This window comes from Struthio camelus, chromosome 1 (assembly GCF_040807025.1).
Source record: "Struthio camelus isolate bStrCam1 chromosome 1, bStrCam1.hap1, whole genome shotgun sequence".
Lineage (NCBI taxonomy): Eukaryota > Metazoa > Chordata > Aves > Struthioniformes > Struthionidae > Struthio > Struthio camelus.
The window spans coordinates 30,983,074-31,007,897 of record NC_090942.1 but is presented as its reverse complement, the minus strand read 5'-3'; the positions used below and the strand labels follow the sequence as shown (position 1 = coordinate 31,007,897).

At 39.1% G+C, this 24,824-nt stretch overlaps 1 protein-coding gene across 1 annotated transcript in view; it reads right to left on the bottom strand.

Annotated features, from left to right (window-relative positions):
* SAMTOR (S-adenosylmethionine sensor upstream of mTORC1) overlaps positions 1-11,904 on the bottom strand; it is a 37,396-nt gene extending 25,492 nt beyond the window's left edge. Inside the window, exon 1 of the mRNA XM_068933064.1 lies at positions 11,461-11,904. Within this exon, the coding sequence (XP_068789165.1) occupies positions 11,461-11,749 (289 nt within the window). The 5' untranslated portion in view covers positions 11,750-11,904. The remainder of the gene's footprint in view (positions 1-11,460) is intronic.
* Between the last annotated feature and the right edge of the window lie 12,920 nt (positions 11,905-24,824).

Genomic DNA, 24,824 nt, shown 5'->3' with positions numbered 1-24,824 from the left:
ACATACTTTTCACAACATGGTTCCAGAATTAGTAGACTTTAATATTACAAAGAAATATTCAAAAAGTGTATCAAGCTGACAATAACGCCTGCCAAAGCCTGAAAGTAGATTACAGCAATCTACTGTATTGTGGCATGACCTGTCCTATATGAGATAAATGAGATTTTTTTTTGTTTTTTTTTGTTTTTTTTAAACTCATTTATGGAAATTCCTTTGATGTGCTTAGTTATTCATTGTTAATTAAAACAGTTTTCTTACAGTGGCAACTTTTGTTTGCATGCGTGCAAAGCAGCTACAACCCCTTCCCCTCGTCCTTTGATTACAGCAAGACTGCGTATGATGGCCAAGTACGGATATTTGCATACCTAAAAGATTTAAGCCAACCAGCCAGGTTACTGCCTATTCAAGTTTGATTTAGGGGTATTATGACAATCATCACTTCTTCAAAAACAATCAGATAGCACACTTGTACAAACATCAACAAAATGAGTCATGTTTTAAGTTAGGTGTAAGATGGCATCTGAGATGGAAAATCAGGGAGTGAACACGATACTAGTTTTTACACAAACTAGGGACACCAAATGAGAGGAAAAGCAAAAAAATTCTCTCTTTCACTCTCTGCACAACACACACACACAAGAAAGTTCAAAATCATTAGCCTGAACAAAAACAGACAAACAAGACAAGTACTCGAGCAGTCTCCCTCATTACTTCTCACACGACCTAAGTCTGGAGACGTGTGCTCTACAAGAAAAGGTGCTGGCATAGTTGCCAACTAAGCACTACAGCAGAGCGCACCTGAGAAACCTGCATGTCACACACACCCCATAGGGATTTTTGTTGGAACTTCATGGTTCATTTTTCTGATGCAATTTAGATATAGTTTCATGATATTTCTACCACAGTACTCTGAATCTTACTGCAAGCTCTAGACAAACTGTGAACTGCTTGAATGACACGCAGTTGCCAAAGTTTTCTTTGAAGAATACAACAGGCTAACTGAGAGGAACAAAGTAAGTAACAAGTGAACATTTACTGAGGAAAAAAGTTACAAATACAAAATCCCAAGTTTAATGCTCTTCTTCTAGTTCATTACTTTGCACTGTTCCTAGAGAATTAGTTATATTATTTCCTTTCCAAATACCACTCTTCCTAAAAGCTTAGCCAATGAAATGGATAGGAAAGGACAACTAGGCAAAGGGCAGATGTTTTTAACTGAACTGGCCAGTTGTTATTTCTTACAGCACAGTTGCAATGCCTCCTTCCAATCCCAACTCTGAATCCTCCTCTCATAGCAATTCCTTTCATTTCTGCCTGAACAACACAAGGATATTCACCTCATTCTGGAGGCCAGAGGAGGGGCGAAGAAGCCCATAGAGAAGGAATCTCAAATTCAGACATATGGCAACAGGCCTGCAGTTCTGCTTACACCGGTACTGTCTGGGGCAGTAACACCATCTCAGCCCCGAGCTGACCAGGAAATAAAACTGAGCGATAAGAGCTATGAGAAAGGAAACACAGACCAAAACAGAAAAATTTATCACAAAGTAAAGCCATCATACATCCTATATCAAACCAGTTCTGTGGGCAGTTCTGGTTTGTTTTCCCCCTTTCAATACAATAAAAAAGATACAGAAAACTGCAACAGCGGGCTTTTATAGCACAGCTGCTGCGTGAAGAATGCCTAAATATTGCAGAAAAAAGATGGATGAAACGGGGAAAAGGGCAGATGCCCATCAGATCATGAAAAGGTAAATACGGAAAATCTTTTCACTGTTCCCAAAGAACTAGAGAACATATAGGGAAAGCAGAGAAGGGCAGCTTCAAAGTGCAGTAAAAAGTGATTTTTTCATAAAATGCACAACTACCTTAAAGTTCATGTAGCTGGAAAAACTAAAGGAAAAAAATTCACAAAGAAGTTTGAATACCAAGATGTGACTTCTAACTCAGGAGTTCCTAGACCACAAAATCACTGAAAGATGGAAAGGCAAGCAAGCATACGGTGATAACTCTGCAGCGCTTTTCTTATAGTCCTGTCTCAGCATCTGCTGTTGACCCACTGTCAACAGTGAGTTTTGATGTGATGCCCATCTGTCTGTCATTTTATTTATGTAAGCTTCAGAACAGCAGCAGATAAAGGGCTTTCCTAAGTGACGGGGCACCATCATGCAGTAACCTTCACAAAAGTGAAAGATTCACTTTCCTTTAAGTGAAGTACCATGGTACTCTTTATTTATTATTTATTTAATTTTATTTTTTGGTTCTATCTTCTCCAGCGTGACTTTTAGAAAGGCATACACAGGCATATTAGCCAGATGTGCAGGAACTTTAACTCCAGACAAATGTGCAAACCTTATGCATTTGTGATACAGTGTCTAGAGGCCTTTCTTCTTGTTTACAATGAAACTACAATTTTAAAGGAAGAATCACGCTTCAATACTGTCAGAGTTGAAAACTCAAATAATGCCTGTTGATAGATTTTGAAATAGTAGTTGCAACAGGTATTGCAGCACCTGATTTCAAATTGACATCCAGAACAAGCCGGAACACAGTAGAGCCATGTATTTAATTTTCATATAATACATTATAGTCCATGTGCAAACACTGCACCAAGTCTAGCTCAGTTAAACGGGTATTATGAACCATGGCTTGTCTAACCAGAAGTGCAGTAAAAACATGCAAGAAGCTTTTGCAGAAAAAACTAATGGTTACTAAGGATCTAAAATAAGTAATATTTTCTGTTAAGCAATCAATACGATTGTAAATTAAATCAAAGTTTGTGGTAGGCTAATCTAAAGGACCAAAAAAATGTCTCACACTTTGAATCACATCTCAAAGATTCCCCAAGTTAATATTCACTTTTGTACATTAAACTTTTCATCTCAAGCATTCATGATCATACCACAATATAAAGCTTAAGGCTACTTGACACCCTTTCTGTGAACTTGGGAGATCTCCTCTTATGCAATTTAAAACCTGTTTGAGCATTCATTCTTCAAAAGGGATCGTTATATACCTCAGGTCTCCATAAAAGAACCAATTATGCCAACATCCATCTGCAAAATCTCGGATTGGCAAAAACTGCTCCTTACAGGAGTTTCACACACCTACTGAGTCACTGTAGTGTCATTACTTTAAAATTGTTTACTCTCCTCTCTATACAGAACTGACAAAAAACAAAACAAAACCAGAAATCACCTACTCTTCACTATGAAATTAACCATTTCTTTAAAAACAAAAACCAATCCCTCCTTTAAAAACAAAAACCCCTAGCCCCCCACCTCTTCCTAGCAATTCCGTCAGTCACTGAAAAAGTGGTAAGTTTTTTTTTTTTTTATGGCATAACCTTTCCTAGTACGATTAAAAAAAAAATCCAATACTGTTTACCTAGAACAGATTAATCCTTCAGAACAATTTCCTTCCACGTGAATATGGCAGGCAGAATAGCCAATCACACCCCCTAAGTGCTGATTACTCTGTGGTAGAGTTTCAAAACTCTGTCACTGAAAGAACAGGTCAGTCACGTATAAGTTATTCTTAAATGACTCAAATTATAATATAGCTTTAACTATGGGAAACAGCAATAGAGAATTAACGTTATCTGTAAGTTTCAACAACTGAAAATATGTGTTAATAAATAAGGAAGAATCATACAAACCTAATAGAACTCCTCTCATTCCACATTTAATTGCAAAATCTCATAGAAGGTTGGCAGCCACGCTGGGAGAAGACCAGGTTTATCATTCTTGGTGAGACAGTCCCACACCATAACTAGTCTCTCCAAGCGGTACATAAACAAAGTCCAGCTTGCTTCCACTCTAGATTTTGCCTGTTACTTGTTTATTTTTAAAGGGCATTTCTTTATGTAGCGTTAAACGGGATATTCTTTTAAGGTGTGTTTATTAATTAAATAGAAAAATAATTAGTCTAACTTAATTTTTCTTTTTCAGCTAAGATTTCTGAAAGGACAAATCCTATCAAGCTCAGCTTTTAAACAAAGCAGAACTTTTCTACATATAGAAGAAATAGCTTAGTTTTGCTGAAGAGAGTATTTCTCCTGTTTGAATGGAATAAAAACCCAAACTACTGATTTGAATAATTCTGTGCTTTATTAAATGATAAAACAGCTAAGTCATATGGGGTTAATATACTATTTGCACCCAAGAGACAAGTTTTAATTGCTATTTTCCTTAATTCCTTCTGTGATCTCCAGGAAAACAGTGCAGTCATCTCTGACAATCTCAAAAACAAGATACTCTGTCCATCATCAAACAAGATCTTGCAAACCAAGTGTGCACTAACCCTGCACTTAACCTTCAGATAATTAGCACTGCATTAAAAAAAAAATCCAAGTGTTAAAATACACGAGGAGATGCAGCATAGTTTTTGACTTTAAGCAAAACAAAAAACACCCACCCACCCAAACAAAAAAAAAGCAAAATAAAACACCAAACAACTTTTAAGATTTGAAGAAAATTCAGATTAGAACAGTCAATGGCGGCATTATTTCTTGTTGGAAAATACATTTTTTTAAGTTTAAATATAGCTGTAATTTAAAAAGGCCAGAAGGTTTGAAGTCATTGCTGTCTATTTGCTACTATAAATTTGTGGAACTGGCACTATAAACACCAGATTAAATCCCCTCCTCAACTACTGTTATTTAACAATATGCATCGTTGCTGTATACACCTTTGTTGGTTTCCATGGAATTAAAAATAGGCTTAATATATTGACTAACAGTGAAAGACAGAAAAAAAAAGGAATGTGTTCATCTTTGTGCAACAGTATTAATAAAATGTACTCTTTGAATTGCTTAGCATAAAAAGAAAACTAATCCCCCTAATCAGCAAGTGTCCATGACAATACCAGATAACTTCAAATGATAGGCGGCCAACCATAGCAACGTCCACTAAGATCTCTGAGCTTTCTTTTTTTTTTTTTGTTGATAGCAAGGCATTGTGGAATAATAATAAAAAAAAAAAGTCTCCTTTTTAGCCTCTTAAGACTACCTCTTTCTTATTCACTGGAAACTGTGTATTACTTCGCACAACATGCCGAACTGCAGTAAATGGGAAAAGAAACACTACGTTGTTCACTAGGGTAAAGCTGAAATCAAATTCCTGCAAATATTCCATGTGACGAAGTTTCATCATCTAACAGTGACTCCTCAGTTCAAACTTACCTGTGCTACTAGAAGTCTAGATGTTGCAGCAGTGATTAACAGAAAGAGAATTAATTAAATGAGGAATATTAGCTAATACTATGCTATTTACAACTTTCAGTACATACAAGATAAACTAGAAACTGACTGGACACCTGTCTCAATAATACAGCATACGCAATATTTCTTGTGAAAGATGTTAAGATATTTTTGGCTCCACTGTTGTCTATTTTTGCATGTCCAGATACAGAATACCTGAACACAAAGTTCAAGCAATCAAAGCTAGTATTTTTCTCTCTTCTCTATGCAGCATTGGCTTTACATTTCTTAAGATTTACCTGAAATATTTCACAATAAAAATGTGAAAAGGGTGACCCTAAGTCTGGAGAAAAATAAAAGTATAAGAACCTCTCATATATCCACGTTCCTTCCTTCCAGTCTAATGGAAAGGATCCATTTAACCAAATGCAGATGTCTACATTTGACCTTCCTATTTGTTTATTTTGTCCTTTCTATTTGTTTATACTAAACAGAAGCTTCCAGAGTACATTTCGTCTGCTATTTAAAGCATCTCTTAGGACTCCGCTTATACGGCCCTGAGGAAGGATCCATTTTTCTCTGCTCTGCTATAAGTCTCTTTAAAGTCTGAGGGCTGTTACACAAACTTGGGGGGCCTTGTTGTAATAGTTTAAGCAATTACTGCCCCCAGGTGTTGAATCGACTCTATCAGAAACTATTACCCCTCTCCTCTTCCCCAAGCCTGACTTTGTAGAAGGGACTACATGCTGCACCTTAACCTCTCCCATGTAGAAAACACATTAACATAAACCACTGACGTTAGTAGATCTTTCACAGGAACAAAAACTGAAGCAGCTGAGGCACAGGCACAGACTTCATTTCGCTGACTCTGAAAAAGGAACGGTATTTTCCCACCAATGCAATAAAAGACTTGGGAAGGAGGTTACGTATAGCTGTTTGTTCAGTGGATGCAAGTCTGTGCCCCAGTCAGCACACATTAGGTATGTATTTTCTTTTAATGTAGGAGCTAACAAAACGATACCAATGCTTTCATTAGTCAAATTCCCCACTGAACTGTAAAATATTATAGGATTTTTAAGGGAAAGCTTCACCACAAAACAGTGGCACTCTAAATGTAAGGACTGTCACATTTTAATGCCTACATCATAAGATAGTACTGGTTTTAACTTTTAATTAAATCAGATTTAATTTGTGTTGCTTGAAAAATGTAAGTATTAGTATTTGCAAATGCTCCCATCTTTCTAGAAATTAATAGAGGTGGAAAAAGACAAATGGAGATGATTTTATATGTTTTACTGGAGAAACAAATCTAAGTTTTCAGTAAAAAAGAAAAGGAGTAACAACTGTTAAAACATCATGTAAAGCTCAGTAAGAAGTTTTCCTGTCCTGTGAAAGCTGTTAGGATTTCAAAATGCTTCCTGTTTCACTTCAGGAAGAACTTAAGCTCTTTCAAGGTTTTTCACAAAAAACATGAGAGAGGAAGAGACCACAGAGCAATTGACTTCAGCACAATACTTCTCACATGAATGTCTCCACTGCTTACCTATTCCCACTTTTGTGGGAGAGGGTTCTCAAAATTTTTCAAATCTTCTGGATTTGAAAAACCTATTGATAAAGTTACAAACCATTTCTTTGAAGTTTCAGCAAATCTTCCCTTAGCGGACTCAAACTACCACCTAAAATGTTTCTATCAGCTTCTGTGATGCAGTAAATAATATTATTTATTAAACAGCACTAATGCCAGTTCTCTTTGTGTGATGAACCTAAGCCTTAACAGCTGTAAGGAAGGAGAAACAAAACACTTGAGCAAATATACAGCAAAATATTTCATAAAATACCTTTACAGGTACCTAAGGGAAGTTTTTCCACTTATACTCAATACCAAGTTTTCAGAGGGAAATAGAGGCTCTTGCAAGTCACCTTTTCTAGGACTATAAATAAAACCCTGTATAACTGAGGGTCACATTGCATAGAAAACATTTACTTGATCAATATATGCCTGCATGATTAGAAAAGTAATAAACCACCCAGAGAAAAAAAGGCTGCCCCAGTATTAAGGAAGTATTGCTTATACTGCAGCAAAAATTAACCCTACTTGGCTACTGTGAGCAACAGAAATAAACAAATCTCACCTTGCACATGCTCAGTAGATCTTGTTTAGTTCCCTATAAACCACTAAATCTGCTTTATCACCAAGGCTGTCTGTAAGCCAGCCTGAATGCAACATCCACATACTGCAACCAATACAACGTACTCCAGCCTACGGCTGCTAGTGTCTAAAAGGAGCAAAGGGGAAAATCTTGGTAATTTTTGGGTCACCTATTATTCCAGGTGACAAAACCAAGAACAAGAGACTAATTTAAAAAACTGCTTCTTCCTCCATTGCCATGTTGTAAGAGGCTAGGCATGAGGAGGCCAAACTCAGATTTCATGAACTCCTCCAATTTTTGTGTCAAGCATTCAAAACCCTGAAGTTGTTTTTAAGTGACTAACAACGTATTTAAGAACTGCTGTTTCGGTATTTGGATTTTACCCTACTATCTAAGGTGATTAAGATTAAACTAATCTATTTGGACAGAAAATAAAAGTCAAACTTCAGAAAAATATTAGTTTTAAGCTAATGAGTTATGCTCCTAAGTGAAAACTTTTCACCTCAATGTTGAGACAATATTTATAGGGTATCCTGCACAATGATATGTATTTTTAGGAACCACTAGACAGTTTTCTCCGCCTCTATCACTGGCTTACAGTAGCCTGAAACAACTTGTTAATGATTAGCTAAATTTAGTGGATGCATTCGCTCACTGCAGGCAAGGCTCAATCATCTTTAATTATTAAAAAACAAAACCAAAAACCAAAACCAAAAAACCCTCACATTGATTTTTAGCTATAACTGTGAAGACAATAAAGACATTCATTTGTTAAGCTACATTAGGGCATTTAAAAATAAGCAACATTTAATATCACCTTAGGATCCAAAATGAATAAGCTGGATTACTCTGCAATCACAAAATGCCAAATCTGCCATAGCATTTATAATTAAAAGTTTCCCCTCTTTATTTACTCATAATATGGGGTGGGGGAGGGAAGAGGAAGGAAGGAAAGTGGAACTGGAAGAAAGAAAAAGGAAAGAAAATGAAAAAGGAAAAAAAATAATATTCACACTAAAAGTCACACTAGATTGGTGATATTCTGAAAGCAGTAAAAGCAGTAATGAGCAGTACTACTTATACAATACAAAAGTTAAAATCATTAAAGAAAAAACAAAATGCACTTCTGTACATACTTAATGAGAATTTGCATGGAAACATTTAAAAATGGCAAATGTTTGTCATAAGGATGCTGGTATGTTCTGGGACTATATTACATTAGCCACAGGACAAAGTACAGAAGTACATACAAAACCCATTCATTACACGGAAAAGAGTAAAAACGGTTCAACCAATGGCATAATTAAAAAAGAAGCCAAGATTCTACTTGGAGAAATTTTAAGAGTTCAAAGACTGTCATTAAGTAAAAAGCTGTCAAAACATTTGAATGACAAGATGTTGATCAAATTTTCATCTAGTAATCTCGTAGAAACTAGAAGAAAATGTTTTGATACATCCCTAGTTAAAAAAAACATATTGCTCTTGCACTTTGACAAATACTTGTGACTTTTTCAGAGATTTGTTAGCTTGCAGTTCTGAAGCATTTAGTTGTCACTTTTCCACTTGCTCATTTTCAAAAAGGGGGAAACAATGTGGTTATAAAACAAAATGAGATCAACGATGCCAGTTATAAACAAGACAAATCTGACATAGACTTGCCTTTTATGTCTGCCCATTGAAGTACTGGCCTTGCTAATATCAGCAAAATAAGTGAATTCTCTAAGAAATCAGCGTATTAAAATCAAGCCTGTATAATTTCTATGACAAATGTCTCCATACCTTAAGGACACATCCATTTCCCTTCAACACTTGTAACAAAGCATAGTAACTTAAGATACTAAAGTATCAACTCTTGACTGTTCCACCCTACGCAATATTATCATAGAGCTTTCAAAACGATATTCAACGTGTTTTTCCTCTACCAAAAAAACTAACATGCAACTCCTAGTATCAACAGACAAAACACTGCTGCAGTCCATGCAACAGCAATTCTAGTACTATTTGCTTATTTAGATGAAATGGAAACTAGCTTCATGAAACAAGAGTCAATAAATGAGAGAAGAGGCAGAGTAAAAAGAAACAGGTGGAAAGATAATATAAGATTTTGGAACAATACAAACAGGTCTGTTATTACTTCATATAGGACTGGGTGCACTGCAGTGTGGAGTTAAGATGCTTTCCCTGTGTAATTAGCTGTAAGTATATAACTAAGGATGTGCTGCTTTTCTTAAAAAACTTCTTCTGTTTTTTCATATTCAAGTGATAATTCAAATCGTACTGAGAAATTATGTATGATTTGCTGCTTTTTTAACCCTTTAGCAAACTGTAAACTTTGATTTTGTCATGGCAGTATACTTTCCAGTCAGTGCAACTGAGTATTAAAGAAAAAAAAAAAGAAGAAAAAAGAAAAAAGGAAAAAAGAAAAGCCCTTTTGAGGTCAAGCTCTTCTCAGTAGTATAATTTCAGAATAACATTAAGGCAGTTGGGAAGGAGACTCAAGTCTGCTTTTGCAAGCATATAGAAATGTGGGGGGAAGATTTAGAACTTCATTCCAAAAATAAAATTCTGAAGTTGAAATAATCTAAAATACTGATCTAAAATACTTGTTGCTAGTAACTTCTGAAGACTACCTACCATTGGAAGGTAGGTAATAGGTGGAACTCTCCTTGCTATACAGATGTGATGCGACTAAGCAGATTTTTTTTAAACTTTCTCCATTAAAATGTAGTACAATGTTGCCAATTTGAAGGGACTAGAAAAATTGCTCTGATGTTTTCACTAACGCACAACTTATAGGACACGCAAAGTAAAATAAAGAACTGTGTGTTCTTTTTTTTAACTGACCACACTGAACTAAAGATAAAACACAAATTACCCCTGCATACTGACTTGCTCCTTCCCGAAAAGGCTAACATGGACTCCCATATAACTTAGGCTTTTATCTACTAAAAAAAAAAAGCTACGAAGATTGCTAACTTTTTAAAAGTTAATAGTGCAACATTGCATTTCTGTTGTTTGAGTCTGTCTGCATATTCAGAAAAACAAACTGCTAAAAAAGTTGGGCTTCTTTGCAAGTATTTTAGTGTTTAAATGTACTATGTTCCCTCACTCAAATGTTAGGAGAGCGAGGGAGATCCTCCTTCAGTTTTATATGTTCACCGAGGCCAAAAATAAACAGCATCTCTTGATCAGTGCCTACATAAGTAGACACCTGTGACCACATCTCACGGACAGGCTTCTGTACAGACTCTCGAGCCCCAGAAAGCAGCATGATGTCAGATCGTTAACACGAGCGTCATTTACAGCCACGGAGGAGAAGCAAGAACGGGTGCCTAGAACAGGAACAGTTTCCCCTCTGTGATTGTCCTTCTGGAGATGTACATTGGGTCAACAGAGACTTGTGGCCTTGCCGGAAGGATGGAGGAAGGGATGAAGTTTTCGTAATCTGTATTACATTGGACAGATCTACCTGCAGAGGCTACAAATGTCAGCCAAAAAAACCCCCTCAGCTCCCACACTCACCTGAGGGCCCTTCTGGGGTGCTCCAAGCATTGCCCCACCGCCCCCGCTACAAACCCCTCACCGCAGCCCTAGCACTGACGACCAACCAGCTTTACGTTTCGAGGACTCAAGCACGGCGTAACGTATTTTGTAACCACTTCCCCCCCCCACCCCCCAACTCTTTAGCTCAGGCTGCGGGGCTAAAGCTAAGTCCTTCGGCGGCTGGAAGAAAGGAGGAACAGACGGTTAGCGGCGCCGCGGCCCTCCCAGACCGCCGCTCGCTCCGTCCTGGCCTCCACCGCCCCCCGCCGCGCGGAAAACGCCGCCCTTCGCCCGGAACGGAACGGTGCCTTCGCCGAGGGGCAGAAAACGCCCCCGCGGCGGCGGCGGGCAGCTCTGAGGCCGAGGCCAGCCCGGGGGGGAGCCGCCCACCGGCGCCGCCGGGGCGGAGCAGGAAGCGGCCGGCCGGCCGCCCCGCGCCCCCGACACACCCCCTCGGCGGCGGCGGCGGCGGCGGTGGCCCGGGCCCAGCCGCCCCCGCCCGGTCCCCCCCCCCCGGCCGCCACCCCCGTCCCCTCCGCGGGGGGGCGGCCCCTCCCCCGCGGTTACCTTCCCGGTACTTCTTGCGCAGCCGCCGGTGGACGCTCTTCACCACCCCCGAGAGCTTCTCCTGCTCCAGCTTCCGCTCCTGCTCCGGTGGTTGCGGCAGGGGAGCGGAGGCGGCGGCCTCACCGGGCTGGGGCCGGGGCCGGGGCGGCGGCGGCGGCGGCTGGGGAACAGCCTCCATGGTGTTACCGCTGCTCCGCCGCGCGCAGCCCGGCTCGCAGGGAGGCGTGAGCGCCCGGCGGGGGGGCGGCGGCCGCGGGCATGCGCGGTGGCGGCCTGCCGCGCTCGGCATGCCGGGAAGTGTAGTCCTGGCGGCGGCGGCGGCGGCGGGACGAGGCCTGCGGGGAGCGGGCGGTGGCGGCGGAGCCTGAGGGGCAGCCGGCTTGCGGTAGCCTCTGGCCTGAAACCGCCGAGGGCCACGGGTCCCGCCGAGGTCCTTCTGCCCGGCTCCCGATTTTCACAAAACCTGAAGTAACGCAATTCTCTGTCTCTCTTCTCTCTCTCGTCCCTGTTGGCAATAGGGTAGACAAAAACGCCTCTCACACGATCGCAGCAGGGGGATCTGCCGCAGAGCTGCTTGCTTGTTCGACCCGGCTAGAAGCAGCTAACGGCCTTCTCTGAAGACGTCCCTAAATGCTAAGAAGGTGGTTGTGGCTCCAATTAAATCAGTGACAAACCAGCGTGACTTGGGTAGGGTCAAGACTTCGTCCGAGGGAGAACTCAGTGGCACGCGCGACTGACTTCACGCAGCGTGGCGGATGAACGCGGGTGTAATGGGTTCTTATCAGCGCCGTGTCAGTCCTGCCGCAGAGATTGCTCTGGAGCTAATCGCAGCGGGTGGCGTCGTTCTGCTTCTCTGATAAACTTCTCTCCCGAGGCGGAATTATCGAGGCGTCCAAACGAAAGCTTGTCCTTAGCGTTACCTGCAATGGCATCCCTCTTTTACTTGGCTCTGAGCTGCGCAGGCACATACCGCCTTGCACCCAGCTCCCCGAAGGAAGGTTGCATGTTGTGAGCAAAGGTCCCGCTTTTTTGGTTGTTTTTCAGCAAATGCTTGGAAAACTTCAGCCTAGTTTGGATCTTGCATCACTATATTTACGTGTCATTACGTATGGTAGCATCAGAATCTTTCAGTTATATTTTTCTCAAAATAGAGGAATATTATGGAAGGAAAATTAAAACTTTTGCTACTGACATCAGCACTAAGAAGGGAAAGAGGAATGTAGTGATTTAGTTATGCTTTTAGTTACATATTTCTTTAAATTTTGAAACTGTAAAAAACCAGCATATGTTGTTTAAAGATCCCCAAATAACAATGTTTATTAATTTCCATTTAACTTGGAAGACATCCAGAAATCAGCTTCCCATGTAGGTTAACAGATTTCAGGTTTACAGACCTGATCCATGAAGCTAAATTTGAATGAGGAAGAAGGCTCGGTGCTGGGATTCTATGCTATCCTTCTGAAATCCTTCTAATTTTGTGTGCAGGTCCACATGAGAACAATTAAGACAGCACAGAAAGAGGATATTAAATTGATAGCTGCTAAAGAACTTCTTGCTAAAGGGGGAGCCTATGCAGTGGTTAATGTTATCTAGTTTTATGTTGTGCAAGATTTTGAGAAGCAGAGAATTAAGAGAGAAAGCATGAATCAGTCTTCTGTTTGTTACATGCTACTTGAAGACTGCTGACGAAACCTTCTCAGAAAATGAGGAATACTGGAGTGACAGAGAGAAGAGATGGAGGCATTTGGAGCATACCTGGCACGGACTGCTGTGGCACCAAAGAAAACTGCCCACTGCCTCTGGAGTGAGAAGTGTGAGATACGTGGTCAAAATAGGAATGTATCTGTGAACTGGAGAACTGGAAATACATTTGTAGAATTGGAAAAAAAAACCAGGGAAAAAGTGCGGAGCACTTATGTGGACTATACTTTCTCAGAATACATAACAAAATTACTATTTTGATTATCTATTGCTTTTCAGTTCTTATGGGTTCCATCTAATAGAATGGCTTTAACTGATCAAAAATATTTCAAAACTTTCAGTATTAATATTAAGTGTGCTTTAATACTATGACTTTACACTGTACAGTTCTTATACATATTACTCTCCTTTTTTATATAGGTTAATGACGATATTGCTTTCTGTTTTCAAGATTTTAATTATTACCTGGTATTTTAGAAATATGTCAACAAGCAAAAAATACAACTCTATTACACAGACTACTTTCATATCTAGAACCAGGTGTACTAGCTCATATTAACAAATAGGAAATACAGAAGTATAAAGCCTTTAATATATGTGGGAGTATTTTCTATATAAAAATAGACCAAGGTATAAAACACATTCTTCATTCTTAAAAACGTAAATTAAAAGTTTAGTTTTAATAAGCAAGTGAATTGTGTTTATGAAATACCAAGTTTTTTTCCAGGAATAAAAAAAGAGAGACTACTAGGGGAAGAGGTTTCAAGATGTACCGATACTCACCTCAGTTTGTCAAACACAGTGCCGACGTGCTCTAAATTCCCTACAGAGTGTGTGGCGAGAATTAGACTCCAAAAAAGGAATCCGAATGCAAAACTGTCAAGGAGAAGCTTTCATAAAACCATCTTTCTTTGGTTAAGATACCAGAGAGCAGTGGCTAATAAGTAATTAAAGCAGGATTGGTTCTGTCAGGCCTGGACTGATGACCCAGTGCACTGTCATGTGGAGAAACACACTTACGCTCAAAACATTTCTCGAACACAAAACAGGCAGAGTCAACGAACAAATCAAGATGGACACAAGGCTTGTGATTGTCCCTGAGGCATTACAGGAAGTGATAAGGAAGCATGGGTTTACTCTGAGGGAAGAAGACAACAAGGTACTTATGATCCAATTGGGATGATGGGGTATCGCCATCTGGGAAAGAATAGTTTTGAGAAGCTGGACTTACTAGCCCAAATGCAGGAAAAGGCCGAATGATCCTCTTTCTAAACAAGCAGATTTAGAGCAGACTAGAACAGTTGTTTTTGACATTTCTGAAATATTTCAGGTCCACTGACTTTTCATGAGTAGCTTTAGAAACAAAAGTCTAGATTCACAGGACAGAAGGAGGAATTGCCCCTGCTCTATCCAGTACCCGGGTGGGTAGGGCAGTCACTGAGGATGTGGGAAAACCAGTTCACATCCCTGCTCTGCATGAGGGGATCTGAACCCACATCTCTTACTATAAGGTTATACAAAGTGGAAGTGCTCTTCTTTCCTTGCTGAGAGAAGAGTGACAGCAGTTCGTATTCTCAGTCTTTCTCCCCAGGGAAACCATGGAAGGAAAATAACATAAAAATAAAATCAGCGGTGCTCTGCTTCCATCTCTATTTTAGTGGTGCTTTGGACAATCGAGCTTTTTCAGCGTGTTCGTCCCTTCTATCTTACCGATGCTGGCTGCTTGAAAAAGAACCAAAAATGACATTGCATTGAAGAGAAGAAACCTTTCTAGACAACAGTGTTTCTCCAGTGTGATGACATCATCATAAGAGTCTCAAAGGCAATGTAGTCTGCAAAAATACTACCGAAAGGATGTAATGATTTTAATGGAATACTGAAATAGGACTATAATTTAAAACAGATAAAAGATTACCCTGTTAGTTATGGAACCGTTTCTGCTATGTATACCCAAAGGGAAGACAAACAGGCAGCAGCAGCATATTTGGTTTGAATGCAAGATTCTTCTTATTCATTAATTGTGGTGTCCTGTAAGCCATAAAAATAAGTTATTTGGGAGTTACATCCCTGAATTTGCACTGAGGCAATTATTAAGAACTGGTCCATTATTACATTTCTCTAGACTACACGCTTTAGTAATTTAGTAATTAAAATTACATAGTGGTTAAATTGCTACCCCATAACAATAATTTTGTAACTACAGATCCTGGATTCCGTTCCTGGCGGTTGATACCTCTAAAAGTAAGCTTATATCAGCAGTTCTATTATTTAATCCCCTGTATGTTTTCAGTAGAAAAAATAGGCTTGATAATGACTTCAGTTTGCATCTAAAGGCCCAGTATTTACTGGAATAAACCTTTTGCTTCTGGAAAACATACAGAGGGGTTCCTCTATTGAAGGACCAGTTGAAGTTGCTCCTCAAGTACCTGGAGATACCCATCTTGGAAAAGAAGGCTGAAAAATCCTCTACCACAGACAGAGACTGGCTCACTACGGAGTCTAATATGCATCCTCAAGACCACTAGATTTAGTTAGGACATTTTAACGATTGAAGTCATGTCTTTTGCTTGTTAGCTTGTGTTGCAATAAAGCAGGAATATTTTTAACACTAGCCAGGATTTCTGATAAACAATATGTTCATTGCCTCTGTCGTGGCCAACAGATTGTCCAACTGCGTCTATCCTTGGAAAGTAGCTGTTTATTCGGAGACAGGAAGGAAGAAGTTTAGAATTCTTTAATTATGTCAGTCTGTCACTTATTTAACAGTCTAGGGGGAATTACATTCTGTGGAACTAATGAAACATATACCGAAAATGCAGCAAAGTACTTCAGACCTCAGATATTTTGAATGTTATGTGTATTTGTAAAAAGTAAAATGATCCTGTAATACTGAGAACAGTTAATGCATTTTTTGGACTAAAAACTGTACTTCATTATAGAACTTGTTGCAACGTGTATTGCAAACATACCTCATGCTGTATTAACAAAGATCATTCAAGATAAACATAACTTACTGAAAAGCAATCCCAAATTCCTTTAAAAATCTGTTTTTTAAATTGATTTTAGTGTGAGCACGTTCTCTTATTATTTGGAGTGCATGAATTATTAAATGAAGAGAGTCAATACAATGATTGCTTTAACAAAGACTCTTAACTAGCAACTCTTTCTAGACTGCGTTTTTTCTCAGTTGAATTCTTGCTGCCAAATAAGATTAACTCATAAAATAACTTTGATTTAGCAAGAGAGGTCAAAACATCTAGCAGGTCTAACTGGTTTTCTTTCAATGTCAGTCAAAATAGAATGGGGTTTTAGCACTGATTCATGTTTCTGTCGGCTGTTATGCATAAACTTGCTGAGTAATCAATTCAAACACTAACTTTAAGATAAATTTAGTGATAGCAGGAAAGCTTTTATGTTCGATTATTTCTGTATCTAGGGAACCTGACAGCGATAAAGATGTTGTCAGTTCTCGGAGTTCAAATCTGCCTCTTCTTTTATGGCTCAGGTACATATAATTCCAGCTCAGCTCAATAGCAATGTAGCTGTACATTAGGTCATTTTCAACTTGGGAAATATGGCAGTATCCCTATAGTCTTGTATTTCAGGTATGATAGCCTGACTCATACACTAAGATGGCCTCACAGTCTGATTGGAGTTGCAGGTGCTAAAAAGCACCCAGAGAAAAACTAAACTATATTTGAATTTTTGAGACAGTTTTCAAGACACCTGTAATTCTAGAGAAAAAAATCTATGAGGAATGATCTATTTCTGGAATGCTGTGGATTGATCAGGGCACGCTGCATCATTTCACTTCTATCTTTCTCTCCCTAAGTCCTGAAAGGGTAGGTGAGAAGGTGTTTTAGGTATCATTAGATATGACCTATAGAGGAAATACATCTCTAGTATGTGTAAACTATTCTCGTCTTCCCAAAGACTGCCTAACTCCTTTCAATTTCTTCTATCTCTTGAATACCATCATGCGATTTACTTGAGGCTCTACTGAAGTTCAGATCAGGTGTTTGGGTAAGGAGATGAGAGAACAAGAGCAAACCCTATTTATACAACATCAAACAGAGCTCTTTCTTTGGGGCAATATACTGCAGGCAGTATAACGTATTTCAGGAAGAATAAGGAAGGCTAAAGTTGCTGCTTACCCTTTACACACTGTACTCGGCTTGTACATGGTTTATGCTTTAGGTTTGGGTAAGTCTGACCTCGGTGACACTAATGTTTAAGATATTATCGATAAAATTAAAAGGGTAATGAAACTGTAAATATCAAGGCTGTGTGAGAATTTTTAGCAGTAAGCACAGAAAGGGTCACAATAGTTTTCTCATACATGCACCACAGACAAAGACTATATATTGAAGAACGGTTTCTCATTTCTCCCCCAGAATGTTTAAGAAAACAACTGTGACACAAATACCATGAAGTGAGCATTCTCCATGCTAGTTGTTTTTTTAATTTTATCTTCTATTAAGGATTATCTGATAGCAGCTGCCCTGAGGTCTGAATGCATCTGTACAATCCTAGTTTACTGGCGAAGAACAGAGCAGTTCTGGAATGCTTATTTGAAGATAATTGCGATAAAATTAAATAACCATTTCAATTGATTGAGGAGACACCGATAAACTATTGTATTCAAAAACTGGGAAATCAAAACAGGACAGAAAAGTACTACAGCAGTTAATGGAAGCATACTTTTGTATTGATGTTCAGATTTTAGTTAAGACTTGAAGTCTTTCAGATTTCTTGCTCATACAAATTTCTATAACGTCTCTTTACATGCAAGAATGTAAAGACATTAATCATCTTGTTAACTCCTAGAAAAAATGTAGCCCAACCGAAGCTTCTGTTACTGAGTGCTATCATTATGGTTGAAAACGCTAGTCTTTCTAAAATAAAAAATTCTCACATATTCAAAACATTTCAAGAACAATTTTAAATATCTGTATTTGAACTACATCTAAAACAAATCATTACATTGAAATTAGGTTAAAAAAAAATTACCAAATAACAAGGAAGTACATACAGATGTGTCTTTAAACACTTCTCCTTTCAATTCCAGTTGGGCTTTTCATCTGCTGGGGTCCTCAGCAGCACCTCCTTCTGATTCTCATGTGAGAACTCTCTTACACAGTTTTGCTCCATAAATTGTGGAAACTAAAGACTTCTTCCTGCAGGCACCCCAACCAGATGCCTCACAATCTGTCCACAGAGGCTGGCTATATTGCATTTCACTGCTGAGTGTGGACTTGCTATTCTGCCTCGCTTTCCTTCTCCCAGCAGGTCCCTGCAGCCCCGGAGCCTCCTAGCCTTCTCTACGTGAACCACCCACGATACCACCGTGTCAGCTGTCCATCCTTCGCATACATCTGCACCCTCAGCTTCGCGCAGCCCCCAGTCTTTCAGCACCTGTACTGAGTGCAGCCTCAGACCTGGGCAGAGATACCTGATAGGGAAACAGCAGCTGTAAACCCATTTATCCAAAATGGGAGACATTAGCCATCTTGATGGAAAAGAAAACATGTAAAGTAGTGTGAGGAAAGGCTGCCATCTGTCCCATGGTAAGGTTAAAATTACTGCAGTCATAAGAGTTGACAGTGCTGAAAATAAGAATGGTTCATATATCTGGGAAGGATGGAGTGATACTGAAATGCAGGCTTGTTGCAAACTGTGGAGAAGACAACACACACACACACACACACACACACACACACACACACACACACACTTAAATTTAGAGCAGTCACCACATAGTATAAACGTTTGGCGTCTGAGACATAGAGCAATGCTGTGATTTCTCCCAGGGCAGTGTCAGAACATTTCAGAGCATGACCATAATCTCACTGGTATCATAACAGAAGATGGAAGAAGCACTTCCACCTCATGCAGCAATTTTACCAAGCTTTAGTAGCATCTCAGCTGTGTGATATAAACTGCACAATAATTACAATCACAAAATATTTTCCAACCCATACAGGTGCCATTTCTTTTTCATTAATTAAAAAAAAACGGGAGGGGGAGGCCTGACAGAAAATACTTAATTTCTTCAAAGTCATGGTTGTCAAGTAGAATCTATGCCCTTCCATAAAATATAGTTCTGCTTTTCAGAAGCTAAATTTTGCTAGAAATGAGGTGTTAAAGTGCTCATATTTGCCACTTCAACTGATGCAATAGCCTTCGTTCTTGAAATGCATTGCATGTAGATACTCGTTGTAAGCAAAGATTTCGAAACAGTGCAGATATTCCTTATAAAAGTTAATGGCTCCATTACAGAAAAAAATCGATTTGGGCTACTAGCTTTTCTGCACTGGTCACCAAGGACAAGGCATAGTTTTGGAAGTCATTATGATGACATACTACAAAATGGGGAAAATTATTTGCCAGTACAATATAAGACAAGGAGGGCATGGGGATCAAAGACTTCTGTCCGCTGGACTGTGAAAGGTGGATTTTTGCTGAATGTCTTCTCTAAATCCAGATCAAATGGCAATATATACTTTCTGTTAGCTCCCAGATCATATGTTCAATGGGTATATCATTTCATATTATGAAGTTATAGGATTTGCCTTTTTGGGAGACTTATATGTTCAGCAAAATGCAACATAATCCTAATCCAGGGCCTGAAATATCTGTACTTGAAGCATTACTGTTCTTGACTTTTTAGAAGCTTGAATTCTCTTTTGGAAGCTTTTCAGCATAAATAGAAGCAGTCTTTTCTTAGAAGACACGGAAATAATTCTGAAGCATCACAAAAAGTAATTATGGCCAATTTTATTACACATATCATGACATTTCAAGCCCTATTTATACTCATAATGGTGAATTAATTAAAGGCCCCTGAACCAGAAGTAGAATCACAACTAAAATGTATTTTGAAGTAAAATCATAACTAAAATGTATTTTAAAAATAATTTTTAGGCTTATCTAGCATTAACTTTTTTTTCTTGGTTCCACACAGTACTAAAACTGTTCTAAAAACTAAAGCTTGTATGAAAAGTTAGAGAGAAATTTCTGATTTGAAAGCACTTCAGTTTGTACTTCCCTTTGCTAGAAGATTACCTGCATTCTTTTACCATTCATGCTGAAGTCTTAAAAACCCACAGATAACTAAAAAGATCTAGTTGCCTTTACAATCGCTGGAGGGTTGTCCATGCATGAAGCTATTTTTATGCGATATGTTAGTCCAGAAGAAGTTGCCTGTAAATCCAGTTGGATAGGACAACCAAATTCTACCATCTGTGAAGGCTTGCTTCTGAGAGAAGTAGCTTGAATTAAATGGTGTGGAATACATACTTTGCCTTCCTTTTTGATGCGAATCGTGGTTAAACTCAAATCCTGTTCAGCCAGGAACTCCCAGGTGCACGCAGGATTTTGAGCCGTTCCTTGGTACAATATGAGGCATCTGTTGTATTCTTGTTGATAGGCTGATTTTAGGCTACCTACAAATCCCTTCTGCTCTTTGACCATGGCTTGGGACGCCTAGGTTTACCTAGGATAAGCACACATTCTTGGTCGTGTCTTATGCCTGATGGGTTTTCCTTAATTTTAATGTGTAATTTGCCCCACAGCTGCTTCATGAGCAGCTGAATTAGCCTTATAACGGAGGCCGAAAGCTCTGAACAAGGCACACACGTTCAGCTGTGAACAGCCGCTACCGCAGCCCTCCCAGTTTCGCTTGCCGCAGTCAGAGCCCTAAAAGAGGAATCAACATCCACAATGAGAAACAAGAGAAAATGGCCATTGGGCCTGAATTTCACACCTGGCTTGTTCTGCGATTGCTTCTTTATGTTGGTGAACATGAATAGGACCCTGGCCAATTTTCTTTTGATAGAAGAACCTTTTGCTATTGAGGATGGAATGGGTCTGTCTACAGGAGCATTTAAGAGCCCTCCATAAAGGTTTTTAAAGTATGAATCTCCCTTGCCTGTGAATCTGCTACACTTGATGTTCTTTAAGTCACATCTCATCAAGCCCTTGGAGGACAGGAACTGGATTTCCTCCTGAAGAAGCTGAACTGGAAATTGCCCACCAGGGACTTTTCTAACCCACCTCAAAGGTAATGGGGAGAGGTAGTCCTTGGGCTGTCAAGAAAGAATTCAGATATTGATCCTTGCATTATTTTGAATTGTACTCCAGCATCACTTATCACTTTTTTTTATCCTAAGTGAGAGAATCAACACAAAGGTGGGCTTTTAAAGTTCTCCTTTGCTGAGAAGTCTTTGGGACTCAGGGTTTCTTTTTTTTTTTTTGCTATCTGAGCAACCTGATGAGGTTTTTAGAATTATGTAGAGAGAGGCTTCCCAGAAATCCTGTGTTATTAATAGTGCGTGAGTGATTTCTAGAAGAGGTACCAAATCCCCATTGAGTCACTCTTTTAGGGAATTTTATTTTAAATAAGTTATTTTCTACATTTTCTCCACTCTAGGCTATATGCTCAGTGACTGGAATACTTGTTGTTCTGATATTTCAAGTTACCAGGTCATCTGTGAACATTTTTGAGACTTTTCCTATAGTACCTGGCACCTAAATGAAAATGACAAGCAAATGGCTATAGTCTGAAATTTTTTTTGCTATAGGGTATTACTGAATTCACAGGTACTTGCTGGGTCCCAGAGGTGACTGGCATAAGCTGCTATCATTTCTGGCAGCAACTGCTTAACAGGTCTAAATTTGAATCTCTCAAACTCAGTGGCAAGACTTGGGTCAACATGCTTAGTAAGTGATTTGTGATCACTATTACTTGGCATATACTCTTTTTACAATAGCTTTTACAAACTCTCATCTGACTCTAGACTGATGTAACTGTTCTTTTCTCTTATATAAAAATATTAATGGTCGTTAGATCAGATGTTGGCATCTGGCATGTGCACATGCAAATCTCGGCTGATAAATGAGCAAAATAACCGGGTAGTTTTGGAACTGGCTCTAGTTCTGGCTGCAAGAATAGTAGTCAGTGTGCTTAGAGGAATTATCTTCTCACTTCAGGTTGTTGTGGGATGTTGTAGGTCTCACTGTTGGTTGTGTGATTTTATAATTGCACATAGGTAGAAGTCTGATGTAAATTTCTTTCTAAACATACTTGTAAAATTCAGTCCTTGATTAAGAATGCCCAAACAGTTTGAAATCAGAAGAGATTTGTAAGCTGAATAAAGCAAGAAAATAAATAACCTATTTTTCAATCTTACAGATACATTAATTAAAAATTAGCATAATACACTCTTTTTTATCATTCATGCAGCTATTTCCACATTGCTAACAACTGCCATATAAGCAATTCCCAAACCTCAAAATGGGCCTCTCAGCCAGTGTGCAAGACTCCATATTCTAGATCATATGGTGGGGGAGATGCTTGACGTGTAGGAAGTATTCCCTACTTTTTGCCTTACTGAGGGGAGATCCCCCCCATCCTACCGTGAGCTCTCCATAGCTCCACTGCCCTTATGCCAGCACAGTGAACAGGACTGCTCAGCTCTGTCTGTCTGATCAGAAAAGTGATCAGAATATCACTTTTAAGATAAGTGATTTCTTCAAGGGTATCAAAGAGCAAATTGGGTCCAGCTACATCGCCTTTTGTTAACTCAGGAAAATTGAGACATCTGTGTCTTGACAAGTCATGCACTTTGTGTAGTCACTCGTGCACGCTTTACACCGTAAGGAAAATAAAATGACTCATTGGATTATATAGGGTGTTAGACCTACTTTCTCAGAAGCCTGCTTATTGGAGCTCTCAAGTTCCTCTTGCCAGCTGTTTTCAGTGTGGAGATGAAGCAAAGGCACAGCAATCTTTCAGCTGTTTTGGGATCTAACAGAGTATCACAGATTCTCTGTAATTCGCAGGGACCCTGCAAAAATTAATGGAGGAGCCTAACCTGCACTGGAAGTGTTGAGCTAGCCCTTTTCATTTTTGAATAGATGAGAACAAATATTACTGCCTGCAGTGAGACCCTTAAGGCGCAGCAAGGTAATGCCATAAGCGGTGTTACTAGGCTGTAAGTCAGGTTTTTGTTTTTTGATGGCTCTGTAGTTCCTGGCTCTGAATTCAATATTTTAATTGAAAAATAGTCATTCTCAGTTGAAGAATGTATACTTTGAAATGGTATAGCTAGTCAAGTATTATTTTTAAAAAATGCCAAGATTTGTTGCACGTGATGAGAGGTGACTGTATGAATCACATAAGAAAAGCAAAAACTGAAACTCATACTAACTATCCGTCTTCCTAGATTTTACCGGTTTGATTTTTACTCCACAGGGTAAGTAAAGATAATATTTATGAAATGGCAATTATTCAAAGATTGTTTGAGTTATAATTGTGAAGTTGAGTTGTATTACTTGTGAATTTCCTGTAAGTAAAACATGTAGATTTCTTGCAGGACCCAATTAGCAGTAAGTAGTGACAAAGTGAATACAACACTTAGAAAATATAATAGAGGCATATAGCACTGTTCTAAAACTTACAATGTGTTTAAAATAACAAGGGATGTTGCAAATATGGCCAGCAATCAGAAAAAGAGAGACCTCTAAACTGATTTTTAATCTGCTCTAAGAATTTAAGGAACAGAAATTAAGAGAAGGAGGGGCACTTATTAGGAACATGCTGTAATCCAATCAGCCAACAATCAATCAAATAACAATCAATTAAACAACATAGTAAGGACAAACAGATCAATGGCCATATCTTCAAATGAAGATAAACGTGTTTACTTAGTAACATTTACATCTTTAAGATAAGCATAACATCCTTTCATAGCAGTTGAAATCTCAAGTCTTATTAATGTTACTTCTCTTTTCCCTGAACAATTACTTTTGCGTTCACTTATTTTGCCCTTACCTAACCTTGAACTGAGACTCACTGGATGACGAAAAGAAACAACTGTTAACTTCCAAAAGCTATCCTCAGCACATAGCGCAGTAGGAGATTGGCTCAAAGAATTCGTCTTCCTCTACCACCCTGAAGTCACAGATTCAAATCTATCCTAATTAGAATTAAATATAATTAATTTTTCATGACTATTCTTCAGTAGCTTCTTATGTGGCAGAAATGGTTCCTAATGGACAAGCGTCTGTGTGGCAGCTAGATCACTAATGGCATCTTCAGCTTGTTTTAGGAATGGAAGGAGCCTCTGTGTTTGCTACAACTAATTCACCACAATCACAGGAAATCCTATGATACATGGGGTATCCTCTTCAGAAGGGTCCCTACATCACCTGCTTCACGTGCAATTGTGCAAAAGTTTGCTGCACTCAAACAAAAAAAAAAAACAACCCAAACCTAGATTCAAAATAGGAGAGCAGAAGACTTAAGATAGGAAGAAACTTCTTAGGAAGGACTGTTTCAGCATGGAATACAAATACATCTTGCGGTATCAAAGGACTTCCTTCTTTAAAATGAAGGAGGGAGAATCCAAAAAGGGAAAACCTGCACTACTACCACCCGAGCCATTTCCAGAACATGGCTGAGAAGGATCTGTTCTCAGGGCGTGAATCTGACAGTTTCCACTAACCCTAAATTTCATAATAAATTAACAGTCACCTGTTTTTCTTTTGCAATCAACAGGGAAAACTTTCAGGCATAAAGCAGGTGCAAAGTGGAGATGGTTCTTTTTAGCCTTGAGCTGCATAAAGCAGGCATAAAATTCTCTCATTCTGTCTTGTGTATG